General features: G+C 43.8%; 1 protein-coding gene across 1 annotated transcript; it reads left to right on the top strand.

The window, feature by feature from the left end:
• The first annotated feature begins 359 nt into the window (after positions 1–359).
• On the top strand, positions 360–17,862 carry sertad4 (SERTA domain containing 4). Its single transcript, XM_086274062.1, has 4 exons — positions 360–1,104; positions 14,697–14,869; positions 16,140–16,258; positions 16,466–17,862. The coding sequence occupies exons 2-4, from the start codon at positions 14,716–14,718 to the stop codon at positions 17,348–17,350; spliced, it is 1,158 nt and encodes a 385-aa protein (XP_086130188.1). The 5' UTR covers positions 360–1,104; positions 14,697–14,715; the 3' UTR covers positions 17,351–17,862.
• The last annotated feature ends 374 nt before the right edge of the window (positions 17,863–18,236 follow it).

Raw genomic sequence — 18,236 nt, forward strand, 5'->3', positions numbered from 1 at the left:
GCAGATATAAACGAAAGCATCCAAACTTACAAAAAGGCACGCACACTGCTGCAGCACTTGGCTTCATTAACTATAATCCAAACACTGAGGTGATTTCATTTCTCCAGCGAGCAACAACAGCCCTACAGAGTGTCTGCAGAATACCAACATTTGATGGCTCCAGTCAAAAGCCGAAGTACACGCTTTTTAGAGACCAGGGGATTATGTAAAGTGGTTAATAAAGAAAATATTAAGTAGATTAAGCAATACCCATCTGCAACTTGGATTCAAATTATTCTCAACTACTGATTAACAGGCACAAACAACCACGCCACGTTCAAACTCACTTAAATTACCTTTCTTCCTCATTCTGATGGTGGCTTTGAACTTCGGCAGGTCGTCTCGACCACGTGGACATGACATTGGAATTGGCTGACTTTTAATTTGTACCAGGGATCCCCCACATAACAACCTATCACGTGTTAATAAAAACGCTCTTCTGCGGGTGCTTTTTGCAAAAATAATATAAAATTAATCGACATACAATAACGCGGGCGCGATAAGTCACTCAGAACGGGAGAGTGGGGGAAGTTCCGAGCAGGCCGTGAACTCCTCAGCAGTACTGGTCGGGATGGAGCTGCGGCGCTGCTGCTGTTGTTTTCTCTCCGCCGCACGTTCATATTAACTGTCAACCGACGGGAGCAGGTCGGGACCCTCTGCGCGGAGAAGCACCGTGAATGGACTACCACAGACAGCGCTGGGGCTCGCCTTTATCCCTCCGCCGAAGAGAAGACAAGAAAACATCAAATAAAACAGCTGCAGCATCTGTCAACCTTTGCAGTCTAGAAAAACGCGCGGGTGCAGTAAGAAAAACGGCGCGCGCTCACTGATTAGTATGTAGACAAGTCGCTAATTAACTGGTAATTACACAAGTAGTATTTAAACCCGCCTGTGCGCCTCGCGTGTCTGCCAGGAGTCTAAAATTAGACCGAGGCAGACGCGGTAGTATTTATTTAGTAGTTGGTTGTTGTTGTTTTTTCGTTTTTCATTAACGCACCTTGGATTCCTGCCGTTACCACAAAGCAAGTGTGGAGCCGAGGACGAGGTCCAAACAATTCAAGTCAGGTAAGATCATATCTGCTCGCTCTAATGTGTGAACGTGCTCAGGATCCCGGCGCTGGAAAGTAAAAGTAGGCTATTAAAATGAAGTAGTAAATGGTCTCGGTTCGTTTTTGAATCACTGCGCGGTCCTTGTTTTCAGTCTGCTTGTTAAACAGTAGCTTATGATTTTGTTTTAATGTGCTACATGTTAAGTTGTGAATGGAAAATGTTTATTGAAACTGTTTTTGTGCGTCCTCCTGATTTTACCGACCTGAGTAAACTGTTGGATAAACCTGATTTAGATCTTGCTACCTGCGGGACTAATGAGAATCGGGGCGCTCAATAGCTCACTGGTTTGACGTGACAGACACCGAGGTCCTACACATTACGCAGGCTGACATAACCAGCCACCCTCCTGGCACCCATCCAGCCTCACTTCATTATTTTTGTGGCGACTGCTCTTGGCTGCAAATCCTGAAGTGGCGGTTGCCTGTATTACTGCTGCCTTCTGAAAGGACAGGCTTTTAGGCGATTTAGCTCAATCCTGATCTTCTGTTGTCTCCTTGATGTCATTTCTGTGCTTTCTCGGGCTTAGAGTCACAAGCATCCACTGCTCCCAGGGTGGACTATTAACACCCTGTTAGCCCCAGATGGGATTAAAAAATTCCAGCCTGGCATGCGTAATGGAGTGAAGGCAATAAATAAACATCATCTCCCTCCGCCTTTCTGTATCTGCTGTTTTGGTGAAATAAAGGCTTCGAGTGCAGCCGGCTGGTAATAGTGTTGGATGCGCTTCACCTCCTCTCGCTGCCAACAACATCCGGAGTCACTTGCCAGGAATTCCACCTTTGCTATTTGTTTCCCTTGGAGGCGGGTGAAAAGTGCTATGTGGAATATAGTGAAGCACGCAACAGGGAGAAACATCCAGGTCAGACAGTACAGACGAGAGGCGCTGTAACAAGAGGAAGCGTCGGGGCTTCTGCAGCACGGTGGACGGCTTCTTGGCATCCAGCTCGGGCAAGTCCGATGCCAGATCCCTTCTCTTTGCTGCCTGCCAGAGCCCCTCCACCCCACCGTCTTTATCAAAAGCCTCACTGTGATTTCCCCCTTTCAGTTCTGTTGCTGAGCTATCAATCATATCTCGCTCTCAGCAGACTCTTCTGCTCATTAAGGATGTGAACCTGTAGGTAGCCTGCAGCCCCCCCAGCTATTCATCTCCCTCAGTGGGGCGCAGAGACTCACATCTGGAGCAGCATTGCAAAACATGGCTCTTAGCAGACATGTAGTGTACGCTTAAGGAGATTCAGCGCACTGGTGCCAAGCATAAAATTAACAAGTGTGCGGCTCATACACAAACCTGCACTGGTATGTAATTAGGCAGAAAAGCAGAAAAAGGATAGATGTAGTGGATTATAGAGACTCCACTGCAAAGGAAAGTCTGGAAAAATAATGCTGAAGGGACGTCAGTGGTGATGATAGCTGGCTGGCTTCACATCATCCCCTTTGTCCCTCTCTTTCCCTGCTCTGTTTTGTGTAAAAGGTCTCAGCCAAGACAAGTTGAGCTGCTTTAGTGAGTGTTTTTGTGTGTGTGTCAGGACCGCAGGGTGTAGCCCCAGACTTTTTTTTTTCCTCCCCCCCCCTCAGGCACAGCTTTCCCATCATGAATGCTCCTTTGTGCTCCAGAATGACACACAAGGACGGAGAGCAACTTCAGAGGAAAGGATAACGCAAGTTTGTTTCTGCACAATTAAGTGTAAAAATAGAGGAAGGTGCGACACGGCTCTCGCTTATAGCAAGGAGCTCACGGGCAGTATTTACAGCCCGAGATCCTGCGGCTCAAGAGGAATTTTCTCAAAGGTTTCTTTCAGTGCTTTAGTGTGGGTGTCTGGGGTGAATTTAGACCTGACAGAATTAATGCAACATGTACAAACACTGCTTCAAAATGCCTCACATTCCAGAAAGGAAAAGTAGTTAATCACTTATCATAACTGCTAACACATGTGCAGTCTTGGAGGATTTCACTCCCATTTTTTTATTAGCTTAAAAAAAAAATCACCTTTGGTTTCATGCACAGGTTCAGAAGGAAGAAGCAAAGTGGATTTGTTATACTGTCATCTGACAATGTGGTGGCTTTTTCTTCTTTTCTTTTTTGTACACAAACACACACGATGCCCTTGCTTGTCTTTAATGTGCGGCATGTCCACCTCTGGGAGCATCGGCAGTGACGTACTCACACACAACCCCGGCCCGTGAACCCTCACAGCCACAACAAGCCGTCCCCAGATAGTCCATAATGCAGCTTCCCTGTCACAACACATGTGTCACCGCTCAGCAAGAAGAGCGCCCGGTGAAAACCTCGAGGGCCCTGAACCCAGCTTAGTCACGCCACCGCGGCCAAGACGGCCCCTCTGATAGCTCCTGACAGGCTGCACGCTGGCACAAGCACAATCAAAGATGCAACGCAAAAAGGAGAAAAAAGCAAAGAAAGAAAATACTAGCGTAAGAGCAGAGGAGGCAGTTACTTGGGGAGCTGCAGTTTTTGACCTTGAAACAAACACCAGACAGAAATCATTTTTGCTTTCTGTAGCTGCTCGATAGAAAACGTAAATCTGGACCAAATAAAAGCATAACTCCACTGCCTTAGAGTCTGCACAGCTCCAGCTCAGATGGTGGGGATTTTGCCTCGTGCTGTATTTCAATTTTAATTGGGACATTCAGAGTAGCTGGACTTATTTGTGATTTTTTTTTTTTGTATTGCCAGATGTGTACCACTGGTGAAATTCTGGTCATATATCAGTGTTTATTTGGGGGGGGGGGTTCAGCTTGGTTTTGGCATTTATTAGCACACAGGAGTCCTTTTTGTAACCATAACTGACCATTTTAAAGTCGTCATTGCATTACTAATGAACATAACACCAAAAAACAGGAAAAAGCATCCAGTATCTGCCCACGTCTGTCGACAAGGCCAGCGATACGAGCCCTGTTGACATGTGTCTCGGGGCTTTTTTAAATCTCTGAAAAAAACCTGTTGATTGACTTTTTGTTCACACCTCTGCAGCGTTTCTCTCTGATTTAGTCAGCATGGCTACTGCTTCTGTTTGACTGCGGTCCACTTCACTAGCAGGGGGCTAATTGCTTTCCATTTGAGTGTCTCAGTTTTGATTCATGGCTCACAGCGCCTTGTTGTTGCTATTCTGAAGGAGATCTTGATGTCATGAAAGCTATTATCTACTCTCTATCTGTTCCCTCTCGCTGCTTCACCCTCTGATGCCAGCACTCGCGCACACTATCCGCCCCCACTTCAACAGGCGCGTTGATGGGTCGTAGCTTCTCCATATTGAGAAGAAGTGGGCTGCGTGTTAGCTTACAGTTCTCAGTTAAAGTATGCTGATCACCCTCAGTTCATCCTCTCTCATAGAGTTTATTAGTCATCCTGCCACTCTCTGCCAGCTGGTATTAACCTGCAGCACTTATTTTTTATGCAAAGTGTGTCAGCATCTAAATCTCTGTTTATATTTTACGTATTTTTATTAAATAACATTCGTTTTTTAATGCATCGTGTATACTAATGATAGTGTTAAAAAGAAACAAAATGCTAATAATAATAAAAAACACATTGTGGGTATTTTATTATACTAAAGCAGGGATTTTATTCTGTTTCAATTGATTGATTAATAAGTTTTACTTTAAACTTTTCAGAATTTCCAAATAACCACAATTAGTCCAATATTTCCGACTGATTTTATGAACTCCTCACAGATGGGATTATACTGGTTTTATTCATCCATTTTCTTCCTCTTATCCAGTTCAGGGTTGCTGAATTGGATAAGTGGGGGATGATAAACAGGATACACCCTGGATAGGTCACCAGTCTGGGATGAAGCTGGAAGCATGTTGGCTTTAAACTGGATAAAAAAGCACGCCAAAGGAGCTAATTAAAACAATCAGACGGTCACCACATTATAGCTGCTAGCTAAGACTTCCACACTGTTATTTGTTCCTCAATGGTTAACAGTGACCATACACTGTGAGGTGTTCACAGCACTATGTTCTCTTGTCCTGCATAATGAGAAATTCATTGTATACAGTTTTCCAGCTGCTTCTTCATGCCAACGGGAGCCAGCTGAGGTGATGTGGGCATTGGGTCAGGGTGCCTCATGGGTGACTCCCTTTGAAGGTTTTCCATGAACAGCCGACTGGAGACTTTATTATTTATCTGGCCTCGGAACGCTTCAGAATCACCTGGGAGGAAGTGGAAAGTTTTGCTGGGGAGAAGGATGCCTCCAATATCCTGCTAGCCTGCGTCCAAAATGACCTGGCGTTGGATAAGTGGAAAATGATCGCTGACACAAATGCAACTCCAAGTTCTTTTAGTGGTCAATTATTTAGTGAGTTGAATTTTGAGGCAGACACGCTACTAAATTAACATTTTTAACATTACAACGGCAAAACAAGTCAACCCCAAAGCGATAGAAAGCCAGGATTTTGTCTCGCTGTATCACTTTATGTACAGTTTGTTTCCGTTGCTCTTTGTCACATTTTCTGATTCACCAACTCTCAGCTTCGCACTTTGAAGGTGCTATTTTAACTCTGTGTTACACAAACAGGTGGGTGGAAATGCAGTTAATGAAGCGCAGAATCAGTGCAAGCAGCTGCATCCTTTTGGAATGACATTTATTGACTGTGTAAGCTCTCGTTAGTACACATTTCTGTATCCATATTGTAGATGATGCTGTTTAAAGTTTTGAGTTGCCGAAAGGGTTTCTGGCTGCTTTTGTGCCACATTTAATTGTACTTTATTTGCATTTGCAGTCAGATGCACATTTCTAGAAGCTTTCAGTATTTGAAAGCCTCTGTAGTGAAAGCGAGACTGAGGATAGAAAAGACCACGTGTTGTATTGATGCATCTGGCCAGGTATCTCTAGACACAACAGGTACTCCACATGTGACAGGTTTCAGTGCCGCTGTCCCCGTCACATCACATCAGCATTCAGTGTCTGTGTGTGAGCAGAGGCAGCAGGCATCACACTATAAAGAAAAGCAAGGGAGCAGCGAAGGCAGTGCCGACACTCAACTTTTTCCTCTTCCTGCGAGATCCAAAGTGCCTGCCGTGAGATCACAGAGCTCTGAGGAAGCCTGCTGTTGAAACTCCCGTCAACGCAACCACAGGCAGCTCTTTCAGGGCTACACCCACTTATCTTCCCACTGTGGAGATGTGTCGCTTAGATTTGGTCCACCACACAAACTGCCAGCACACGCACGCACCTGCCTGTATCTGTGCAGGAGCAAGTACTGACACACACAAAGGCTGACAGTGACAGGAGCTGACGCTGTTGACAGTGAATTTTTAAAAGCCTTTTTTTGCTTCATGCATATGCATAAGGTCAATATCAGTGTGCTTCTCAGGGCTTTATATCTTCCAGATGGTGTCCCACAGCAAGCCTGGGTGTGCTATTATTACTGCAGAGGTACAAAAAGCAATTAATACAATTTAAATGTATGATATTAGTCCCAACCAACATGGTGCCATACCAGCTGTAAAGGCACCTGGAAATGAAATATGAGAGAGAGTTTATCAGACCGTCAGCTCTTCTGAAGTAGACAAAGTGTTTTTAAAAGCAAAAAGAAATGTCAGTGTCGTGCTCAAAAGGGCCCTCATCTGACATTAAAGTCGAGAACTGACGTCAGGTTTTTTAGGCAGATGCGTGTTGAAATTTTGGTTTGCCCTTTTTCTGTGCTTTGGGGCCAGAGAGTTTGATACCCACTGCTTTATAATGCATTGTATTAAATGCATTTCACCTCACCTTACTGGCATTCAGTGCCATCAAAGGAGCCCTTCAGTGACCGAGCACCTCAGGAAATACAGAACTCGTTCATTTTTGGACTTTCTTATAGAAACTTTGATATATCCCAATTTGTATTTTAAACTTGAATAATAACAATTTAGTGTTACAGATTTTTCATCTTTTGGACAATAATTAAAATTAAAAAGGAATTAATTTACTCATTAAAAGAGAAGAAACTGAAGTTACATTGATGTTTCCACATTTTACATTACTGCTCATATATCTCTGTGTCAAAGGTCATTTTTTTACCCAGAAGCACCTAATCATGACCCCAGTGTTCACACTTATAATATTACCTACTTATCTAGAGCTATATAACATCTGCAGCAGGTTATTTATTTATTTATTTTATTAAGATTTGAGGACTGCAAACATAGTTGCTCCTTGTCAGAATTTGTGCTCTTGTTGCTCTGGCTGTGCATTTGTTGCAATGGAATATGGCAGAACAAAATCTTGCCGACACACTTGTGTCCTCTGCGCAATTCCCTTTTGCACAATTTATCTGCTTGATTCTGCGTGGTTGTTACGTCGTGACACATCGCATGTTTGTGTGCGAAGCTCTCAGGCCGTCCGGGATCTATTTTGATGCGAAAACCACAGACATCTTTTCCCTGCTATCTGCTCCCCTAAGGCTTGAAGTAAAAACCTGGCCAAAGAAACAGGGAGTAAACACTTAGCACACACACACACACACACACACACACACACACACACACACACACTCTGTTAAACACATGCTGGATTGATTAGCATTTTTGAGGCCGCAGAGAAAAATACTTTGAGAGAGAGCACAGAGTTTATTAGAGACATGCTTCAAAGCTTCTCAGAATCAGTGGACAAATAAAATCCCCCATGTTTGGCTGGTGCTCATTTTTTTTTCTCTTAAATATTCCTAAAAAACAGCAGCTGACAAGATGCAGACAACACGCTCTCATATATTAAAACACTGTGAGCTGAGGGTCCTGGTTTACCCACCTTAATGTCATAAATGCCTGTGACTACAGAGTATCACGTTCAGCATAAAAACCTGCTGTGTGTGTGTGTGGATGCTGTGCAGCAGTTGCAAACAAAATGTGAAAACAAAAGCTGCTGGCAGTGGTACAGTGTTCACTTCTAAGGCATGTAGCTGCAGAAAAATGAAGAAGATGAACACCGAAGTCCAGTAAAATCCAGCTGTTAACACCGTCATAGTTGGAGGTGTATGTGTGACACCACTCACAAGATTGTAGCTGTAGTTTCCAGTCAGGAGGGTCACAGTACAATAGGAGGTGTCACGCCAACATTCACGTCAAGAAAAACCAACTTTTTTGTCACATACAGTCACCGGACACTTTTTTAGGTATACTTGCTCAGTTGCTTATTAACACAAATATCTAATCACATGGCAGCGACTCAGTGTACTTAGGCATGAAGACGACCTGCTGAAAATCACACCGAGCATTAGAATGAGAGGTGATTAGACTTTAAACGTGGCATAGCTCTTGGTGGCAGATGGGCTGCTATTCCCATCTCTAGGGTTTACAGGGAACGTTCGACGTTCAGGGATAAAACATCTCATAGATGTCAGAGGTTAAAGAAAATAGCCAGATCACTTTCAGCTAATAGGAAGGCAACAGCAACTCAGATAATGCAACACAGAAGAGCATCTCTGAGTGCAGAGCACATCAGCAGAAGAGCACACCAGAAGCCAGTCCTGTCAGCTAAGAACAGGAAGCTCAGCTTCCAATTCTCACAGGTTCATTAAACTGGAGTCATGGATTTTTCAAATATTTGAAAAACATGATGCTGTGAGTCATATGTTCCTGGCACACTTTGTGCTCCTTGGTACCAAAGGAGCAACTGAACGTTTTTTTTAAACATGACACCAGATCTCATCATAGGTGTTCAGCCGAAAAATCTGCACCCTGCTCAATCTTTTCCATTAAGAAAAAGAATTGCCAGTACCAAGAGTCCAACCTCGTGCTAGCAAGGTGTACCTAAAAACGTGTATCGATAAATGGACACCTAAAATAACCAACATGAGCCATTTACATAGATAATGAGATGCAGATTATTAATGTATTACAGCAGCAGTTTCTAGGAACAGCAGGAACAATATGTATAGCGTACATATGAACACAAGAAGCAAGACATATCAGTAATTAGATAAATACAGTTTTTATGTAATATTAAATGCATTATATAGAAGCTTTATTTCTAGAACTGTTCAAGTTCTCCAATAAACCTGTCACGGTTCTGTTGTTTCAGGCTGTCGTGCCTCTTTGTCTGATCTCAGACCGACTCTGTGATGTTCCCATTGATGGGCTGTACTATGAAATGAATTTGACCTACTTAGCTTTACCTTGGGGGCTATCAAGGAATGTCAGGATTAATGAACTCTACGACACTAAAACCATAATTAAGATACACACTAACTAATGTGGAGCTTGTGCCCTTTCATGTAAAAGCAGTGGGGTTTGCTTCGCCCCACTGCCGGTCACAGACGCATTTCTGCGTATTTCTCATGAGAAGGATCAAATGTAATCCATATCCAAAACAAATGTGAGAAATTTTTAAAATCTAATACAGGATGAAGGCAGAAGGAAAGCTGAGGAAAAAACACCAGATAAGTTCTGTTAATGTGTGTCATGGATTCATCTGTAATCCTCTCTATTGTTGGATTTTGTCACTTTATTTAGGCCCAAAGAACAATAAAAAAATCCCAGCTGCAACTTACATTTCATAGGATGGTTTACTTGGGAAGTTTAACCTGACATTATAAAGTTTTGTAGTTTCGCTCTTAAGCTCTTCTCCTTGTGGCTGAAGATCACGATGTTAGCTGTACGTTTGCAGCCGTGGTGCAGAATAAATTTGACACCCTAATGGTGTTGCATGATAAATGACTATGTAAGCATGCGACGTGTCCAACACCTTTGCGGAGTAAAAGATAAGAGATAAGATAAAATAGAACTTTATTAATCCCTCGGGTGGGTTCCTCTGGGAAATTCGACTTCCAAAAAGCACAGCAACGACCGAAGTTACAGTTACAGAATTGTTATATATATATATATATATATATATATATATATATATATATATATATATATATATATATACACACACACATATATATAAATACAGAGACAAATATAAATAAAATATACAAAGGGGATAAATAGAATAAATAGGGATAAAAAATAAAAATACAAGTGAATTGCACATTTCAAGTATTGAGTCTATTGCACTGTTGACTATTTACAAAAAGTATTGCACAAGGTATTGTACAGTGAGGTGAAGAGGCACTACAGCTTAGTTGTTCCCCCCTCCTTTGTCCTCCTGTTTCCCCTCCCTCTCCCCTCCAGAGAGGAGTTAAACAGTTTGATGGCGTGTGGGACAAGTACTGTGATAACTGAACACCTCCATAGAAATATGTGTGTCTGAGCGCCGTGGTCAGCATTTGTGGTCCTTTCTTGGCTTCCCTTTCAAAATGTTTCAGGACACATCAAGCTGTGTGTGTCTGAGTGTGTGTTCGCCTGCCTGTCTCAACGCTGGAGGGAGGGAGTCAATCACAGCAGCAGAAATCATCCCTGCAGGCGATCTGTCTCCACTCATGACAAGGCTCCTAAGGCACTTATCTTTCGTTCCCTGACTCATACCATCTATCCCGCGCTCCCTCTGTCGCTTCCCCCCCTCAGTCTTCCTTCCTATTCGCGATCACTCTCTGTATCCCTCCCACGGTTTGTCTCGTGCCCTGGCACCGCAATTAACTTCTCATCATCAAAGAGTGTAATGAAAAAGAAGGCGAGATGGAGAGTCAGACAGAGTTAGGGAAGCTGCGAGAGAAGAAAGATAAGAGGGATGGAGCCAGAGGAGCTGTGACTGAACAGAGGTGAAGCACTCACACAATGCTAGCACACACTTGTGCGCACTCAGGTTTTTTTCTTCTGTTTTTTTGCCCCTGAAATGCACACATTCAGAAAAAGAACGGGAGGAGAGATTATTCTCTCCTCGTTCCCTCGTTCCCTGCTTTTATTCCTCAACCCTCCGTTTCTTCCTCCTTCTTCTTTTACAGACACACACACTTGTTCTCACTGCCTCCTCCTCCTCCCCCTCCTTTTCTTTGAAGAACAAGAAGTATTGCTGCACATGTAGGGAAGCTGCTCTGTCGGCATTCTCATTGTTTTTCTTCACCCCCTTGGTTCAGAGAGCTGTCAACTGTGACCGCTGTTGAAAGGATGTCGGCAAGAGACTGAGAGAGGGATTCAGGCGGAGAGGGTGGGGGGATGAAAGAGACGAGCGAAGGAGGGAGAGGGGATGTCGAGATGGAGGTCCCTACGGAGGGCAGAGGGAGTAATGGCATGCTTGTTTCTTTGTGCCCGAGCAAACGTTGCAATAGCAGCGGTAAGGGGAGGTGATGGAGGGAAAAATAGCTGAGGGCAAAAAAGCAGCATGGGGTGGAGAGATGAGAGGGGCCAAAGCTGCTAATGAAGCATGGCACTAGCGCTCAATAACAGTGACATAATTGGCCTTAGTTGGTGGTCCTCAGGTGTGGAAACCCTCAGCAGTGAAATGCAGTTCACAGAAGTATGATTTGACTAATTTGACAGCATGTTAGAAAATGTGCATAATTCACAATGTAACATGGTGGATTATGACCAAAACCAGAATAGCTGAGTTGCAGGCTCCAGCGGGGAGTCAGAAGAAAACCCTCAAGCTCTTTCTGGCCTGTTCTCCGTCTGATTCCTCCACATGTGCCGACATTAAAATCTGCTTGCTGAATTTCCCCAACCACAGTACCACAGTCTGTGTGCCCGTTACCTCAAATTTAGGGCAAGTGTTTAAAATCATCACTTTCTCCTCCATATATAGTCAAAATTCACCAGCTGCTCCTCTAAGCCTATTTGTGTGTGATGAAGATGGACAAAGCCACTGTGGTGTCACCCAAAATCCTGTTTTTAAAACCTCAAGCATCTTAGGGAGACTGCATCCATACTTGAACTAACAGAACCATAATTTACAAAATGAATATTAAGTAAGTTGCATTAAGTTGGCTTCAAACAAGAAGTTGAAATGATTAAGTAGGACAGCACTCTCCAAGTTTGTCTCCTTTCTGAGCTAACATGCTATGTTAACCTCTTGCAGTAAATTTCTTTGTTCATTTAGAGGCTGCAGGGAGTCCTTCATCTCATTTCTTCAGCTTCCCAGCCCTTTTTTTTCTTTTCAAATCAAATTTGTTCCCAAATGTTCAGCGATTGCTGGACTGATGTTGGTTGTTGGACGTCTCGCCCAACCGTATCATCCTGACCTTATCTGTCTAGGATATATCCTGCCTCTTTCCCAGTGTCCCAGTGTCATCTCCCTCCAACCTTAAGTGGATAAGCAATTAAAAAGATGGGTGGATGTGTTTTCCTTACATACCTTTACAAATGTCACTTTTTCATTTTCATTTGTTCCACACAAAATATTTTGTCTACTATAATCATCTTTAGTTTTACATGTTTCTCCCATTTGTACACTTTAATGTACTTTATATACACTTTACCAATATCCAGTGTTCTCTTCTGCTTTTGCGTAGCATGACTATTGAAATCTTGAAAAACTGTGACCGTTCATAACAGGCGGATCCAGCAGACAGGAGCACAGCCCGGGATAGAAGCTAAAGCCATGTGAACTGGTCAGCAGCAAAGTGGATTTTAGCTGCCTAAAAGAAATCAATATTGGTCTAAGTGTGTGCTCTATTTAGTACATTTTAAAACTGACAAAAACAGCACTTTAACCTCAAAAGAGACTGGTTGTGTCACTGTGTGACTTTTTTTTATTAGTTTGAAAGCAAAGCTGCAAAAAGTGACGCAGCTTTGTTGAAGAAGTGATTTATGAAAAGCCAAAGTACGAAAACATAAATGATATTGTCTAATTCTGCAGGTCTGAAAATATGTGATATGATGAGGAGAGACTATTGATCTTTGGTGTTACTCCTGTCTTCTCAATGTTGGTCGATTCCAAAGAGTGTGTACTCTAACCGACTTTTAGATGTTTTCGCGTTTACCCATCGCGAGGCAGTGGACGTTTAAATGACCCTCTCTAGGTCACAGCTTTGCAAAGAGGCTGAGTTTCATGCAGTGACAGTAATTCAGTGGATTGCCAAACACAGTTTTTTGGTTTGTTTTGTTCTCTCTTGATGTTTGCATTTACATTTTTCCATTGCAAGCTTAACCACTTGTTGTTCTCTTGTCTGTATCAGCTTAATTTCCTAAATATGCACTTCACTTTCATTGACCCCGCTGGCTATTTCTTCCGATGCTGCAGCTCGTGCAATCACGGCGACGTGTAAATCCTGCCGTCATGAGGTCGTAGCTCACAGGGGGTCTTGTTCATGAGTGAGGATAAAATGGAGCATAAAATTAACTACATTGCCAGATTGCTGCAACAACTGCAGTGGTGTAGAAAAAAAATAGCACAAGACTGGCAATGTTGAGTTTTAAAGCATGTCTGCTGTATGCACCGCCGTTGTGTGTAATCCATTACTCCCCGGGGACGAGTAGATTGGATTGGTGAGAGCAGCTCTGTCTGAGCTGATGTTTCGTTGGCTTTAGGTGTGCCTGATTAGTCAGTTAAAGGCAAACGCTAGAAAAGCTGCACAGAGAAATAAAACTGTTCAGCCAAGCAAAACTGGGAGCTTATTGAAGCGGACATTTTAATCAGCTACCCAACAGGGGTGAGGCTGAGATGGTGTCGCCTCAGTTTGGTCTGTCAGGATGGATTGTGGGCGATGATATCTGTTCGAGCGGGCAGGTGGAGGAGGGGCAGGAGAAGCTTTGAGGAGGAAAGGTGGTGACAAGGAGGTCCGGCAGCTGATAACTCAAACAGCTGGCTCTGCATTCTGCATGAAGGGGGGAAAATATCAACAGTGAACCAAATGACAGCCATTCACTGTGATCAAAAGAGCGATTCGGCGTCTCTCTGCTGATTCGCAGGATCACAGACAGATTTTGGCTGTCGGGCCACTCGGCATCTTCACAGTAGGGCTCTGTTTTCAGATTGAAAAAGCTCAGTTGGCAGGTTACTGCTGCTCGCTGCCAAGTAATATCTTGGTGTCTTAGCGGTGTCACTTCAGTTTCAAACGTAAGGTGGTGCAGAGTGAAATATTTTGTTCTGTTCACACTTAATTCAGCATTAATAAGAATCAAATAAGCGCAGTGCCTGTTGGAAACATGTTGTCAAATCGTATGCCCTGTGCTCCGGTCCTGCTGGCACCGCGCACGTCATCTCCTTCGCTTCCTAGATTATCATGTTGTTGACACAATCTTCCCAGTGTGATTTGATGTGTGGGATCCATTTCACCGAACAAATTGGTGTCAAACATCTCGCCAAGTCTCCCACCAACTAATCAATAGGGAATTCATGGTGTGAGTGGGTGTCATTTCTCCATCTGTCCCTCGCTTTACAGAACTGCGCATATAACGGAGCTGCCAACCATCTGCCAATTTTTAGCGCTCGCCATTATTGCCGTTCAGATGTGTCATGCAGCTCGAACAGAAGCTGGTTACTCCTCCACGCAAAATCAATGTATTTGGCAGCATCAGATAAACAGCTTGTTAACATTTACTGCGTCATTAGGGGAACATATGCAGAGCGCTTGTGAGATTTATGGAAACCGGTTCATTATTAACCGCTAATAGTGGATAAACCAAACTCAGTTTATCATTCTGTTTCCAAATACTGCGTAAGTTGATGTGATGTCTTTATAAGTGGAGGCTGAGCTTGGTCGTTCTTTTATTCTGTTTATTCCAGACCTGATTAGGAGAGAGAGATGACCCTTGTTTTGTCCATGAATCCTTTCCTGGACCCAGAGGGAGACCCTCCGCTCTCCACTTACCAGCCCATATGGGAGTCGGAGCGCTGCACTAAGACCTGCCTGTCAAACCCCGCCCCGCCATGCAGCTCCGAAGAACAATTCACTCCAGGTACACACAGACTGATGTTTGCACAGTTAAGTTGTTTATTCAAACTTGCACAATTAAAGTTGTTGAGTAAAACAAGCAGAGTTAAAACAGTTGTGTGGCCACGCTCGACCTTGTAATCTGAGCCATCTGCCCAAGCTTCATCAAGGCGACTTGCTCTCCAGGAACCAGAATGTAAGCATGCAGCGCTTCTTATGGGAGGTTGTAGCAGATGCTGTTGTGTTGAGCGGTCAGCTAATTAACATGGTAGCAGGCTGGCATGTGCTTCTTAGTTCCATTTTAATTTAGAGCCCACTCATAAGACAAAGACCCTGCAAAAGCTTCAAAAGATATGTTGGTATTTTAGTCTTGCATTAGACAGATGTTTCAGCTAAAGTATTAACTCTGACTCCGACCTTTCTCTGACCCTGGTCTCTGAGGTTTTGTCCCCTGACTTCACCCCAAGAATAAAAAAATTTAGTCGGGGTCGCCTCACAAAGTTTCTGTGTCTCTCTTTGGCACTTCTGAAATCTTAACATGTATTTCAGTGTCTTAAACATCCCCATAGTGTGCACATTCATTTCAATATAAAAATATTTCATTTATATTTACTATTTTTGGCTTCTGCATAAACGCCTGCAGGGACAGTTTACCCCCAAATCAAATTGATCTGTTTTTGCCTCTGGCCTGTGGTGCTGTTTATAAATCTAGATTATTCAGGTGTGAGTCACGTAGTGTTGGAGATACAGAGATGTCTCTTTTCGCTCGCATACGAGGCAGATGACACTCAAGCTTGCAGTGCTTAAAGCGACCCAAAATACAGCGGCAGTGTCTCTTTGCAGAAATCACGAGACCTGATTACTCAAATAAATATATAACAAATCAGCTCCACAAACCTTGTTGTGAGTAGTTTTATGTATTTTAAAGGCAACTGCAAGGTTTGTGGATTTGTTTAGTAACCATGTCGTAGGTTCTAAAAAGAGACACCGCTGCTGACTCTTTCAAATGTACTTTTGGCATGATAGCACGTGCCAGCTGCGTCCAATATATTCAACAGAAGGTGGATATCTCTACTGTGGATTTCTACGAAACTGGGCATCTCAGATGAAATAATACAGCTGGATAAACAGCACGACAGGCTGGACTGGGAACTGTTCCTTTAAGTAGCAGGAGTCTAAATATTCTATATTCAGTCGGTGATTAATGTTAGCTAATGTCACGCAGTAATGGTGAAAACTTATAGTTCATCAGTGCAAATGATTAATGGTGATATTCTCTCTCCCTCTCTGCGCAGAGTCATCCTGCAGACGAGTTCCTGATCATATTTCAATGTCGAGGATCGCGTACTTCAAGAGGAAGTTTGTTGATGATGATGATGAGGCACCCTTTAGCTTCAGGACATACTGCCAGACTGTAAGTATTGGTACAAACACACTGAGACAGAATAAGTGGAAAGACTGTTGAAAAGTGAAGCGTTTAGTTTATTCCGAAACAAAAACTTTACAGTATCAGTGCTGTTTAATGCAAATATTTTTAAGTCCAGCTATTTCCGTCTCTGTATTTTGTTACTAATTGAGGCAGGTCACTGACAGGTAGATCTAATGGAAAACTGTCCTTCAGGTTGCACCGGTTCTGGAGGAGCGTGCCCACGTGCTGCGCCTCTCCCTGGAGAAGATGCGATTCATCGACGACCCCGAGGCATTCCTCCGCCGCTCCGTTCTTGTTAACAACCTCCTTCGGCGTCTGCGAGCAGAGATCCTCCTCCAGAGCACTGACTGGTGCTTTCCGCCCAACCCAGCGTTTGCCTCTGGCCCTTGCATCCTGCCTCCCAGCACTAACCCCGCTCACCAGGCACTCCACAGAGCAGTGCCCGCCCGCATCTGCTTAGCGCCCCAAGCCGGGCCGCCCTTACGCAAACGTTTCCGAATGGTCCGTGGGGGACAGGGGGATCTTCGCCCTGACTGTGCCCAGACATGCTGCTGCATCTACGCCGCGGCGGCCGCCGCAGGACACTACCTCCACCTCCCATTCTCCATGTACGATGCAGCGCTCTCCTGCTCGTCTGCACCGCACTCCTCCTCGTTTTTTCAGCTGGCCAGCCATAGTAAGTTAGGGCTGGCAGTGGCCGTGGATGATCGTGATGATGAGGATGACGATGTTGAGGAAGAGGAGGAAAATGAGGAGGAGGAAGAAGAGCGGGAGGAAGAGGAGGAGGACGAGGAAGACGATGATGAAAGAAGACAAGCGGGGCCTTCGGTTGATGTCGTTAGCAACAAATCAAGCCAGAAAAGTAGGACTAGGACCCTGCTAGGTGATGCACACGGGAGGACAGAGGACAGCTGCATGACAGATAGGGTGGAAGAAGAGGAGGGAGAGCAGGAGGAAGAAGAGGAGGAAGAGGAGGAGGAGGAAGAAGGCGTGAGACAGTGCCAGTGGGACTGTACTGCAACAGAAAGAGGGCCACACAAGCTGAGCTTTTGGCATCGGAGGGCTCACAGACAATAATTCAATAGCATTCTAAGTCTCCTAAAAATGTAATGATGACGACAACTGTCTCATAACAGATTAAGGTGGAAGCTACCTACACTATAGAAATGCCAAGTCAGCTTTATTTTAATGGGTTATTATACTTCAGGGTACACAGACACAGCTGTCATTAGCATTAGTGAGATGAAGAAAAACAGCCTCTTCTTGGCCTCTGTTGGCACTGCACACATTTCTCAAACAATTATAAAGACCAAGGTCACATATGGCGGGGTCTTAGGTCCCCAAAGTGAAGTGAAGCTTGCTATTGCACTGTCTGCAAGACCATTTTCAAGCCCCACAGCACAAAGCATAAGGTCTCAAATGGGGCTTTTTTATTGGTGCGACGGTCTCGTTTCAGGACCCTAAACAAGCCTATGAAATAATGGGTTGTGGATCTGGGAGTGTGTGTTTGCTTCTGTGTGTGTGTTTGCAACATAATATGTAGCATTTAAAAAAAAACTTGATTCTGAGCTGTTGTTTTTATTAATAAATCGGGGTGGGGGGGGGGGGGGGGTCACACATGATTATGCGTGACTGCTGATTTTGACGCTGACTCAGGCTATGGCGCGCGACAGTGCGGCGGCGGCACAATATCGTTTATTCTTCAGATTACTTTAAAACAACACAATCATGAACATTGTTAAATCACATTTTCAAAGTGCCTTAGTGTTTTTATAGATTCATGTATATGGCGTGTTTATGTATTTGTTCTTGTTTTTAACGTAGCTATCTCGCATTCCAAGCGACTGCGTTTGACTAAAACAGGACACGGGCATGTAGTTAAATGCAGGGATGTTAAAAAAATGTTCAACTAAATTTAGACACCTGAAAAGTGTTTTTGTTTTTTTTGTACTTTGGAATGCAT

Source organism: Aulonocara sp. 'chitande type north' Nkhata Bay, linkage group LG19 (assembly GCF_057382095.1).
Source record: "Aulonocara sp. 'chitande type north' Nkhata Bay isolate Kocher_YH1m ecotype deep benthic linkage group LG19, A_spYH_male_GT1.1, whole genome shotgun sequence".
Classification (NCBI taxonomy): Eukaryota; Metazoa; Chordata; class Actinopteri; order Cichliformes; family Cichlidae; genus Aulonocara; species Aulonocara sp. 'chitande type north' Nkhata Bay.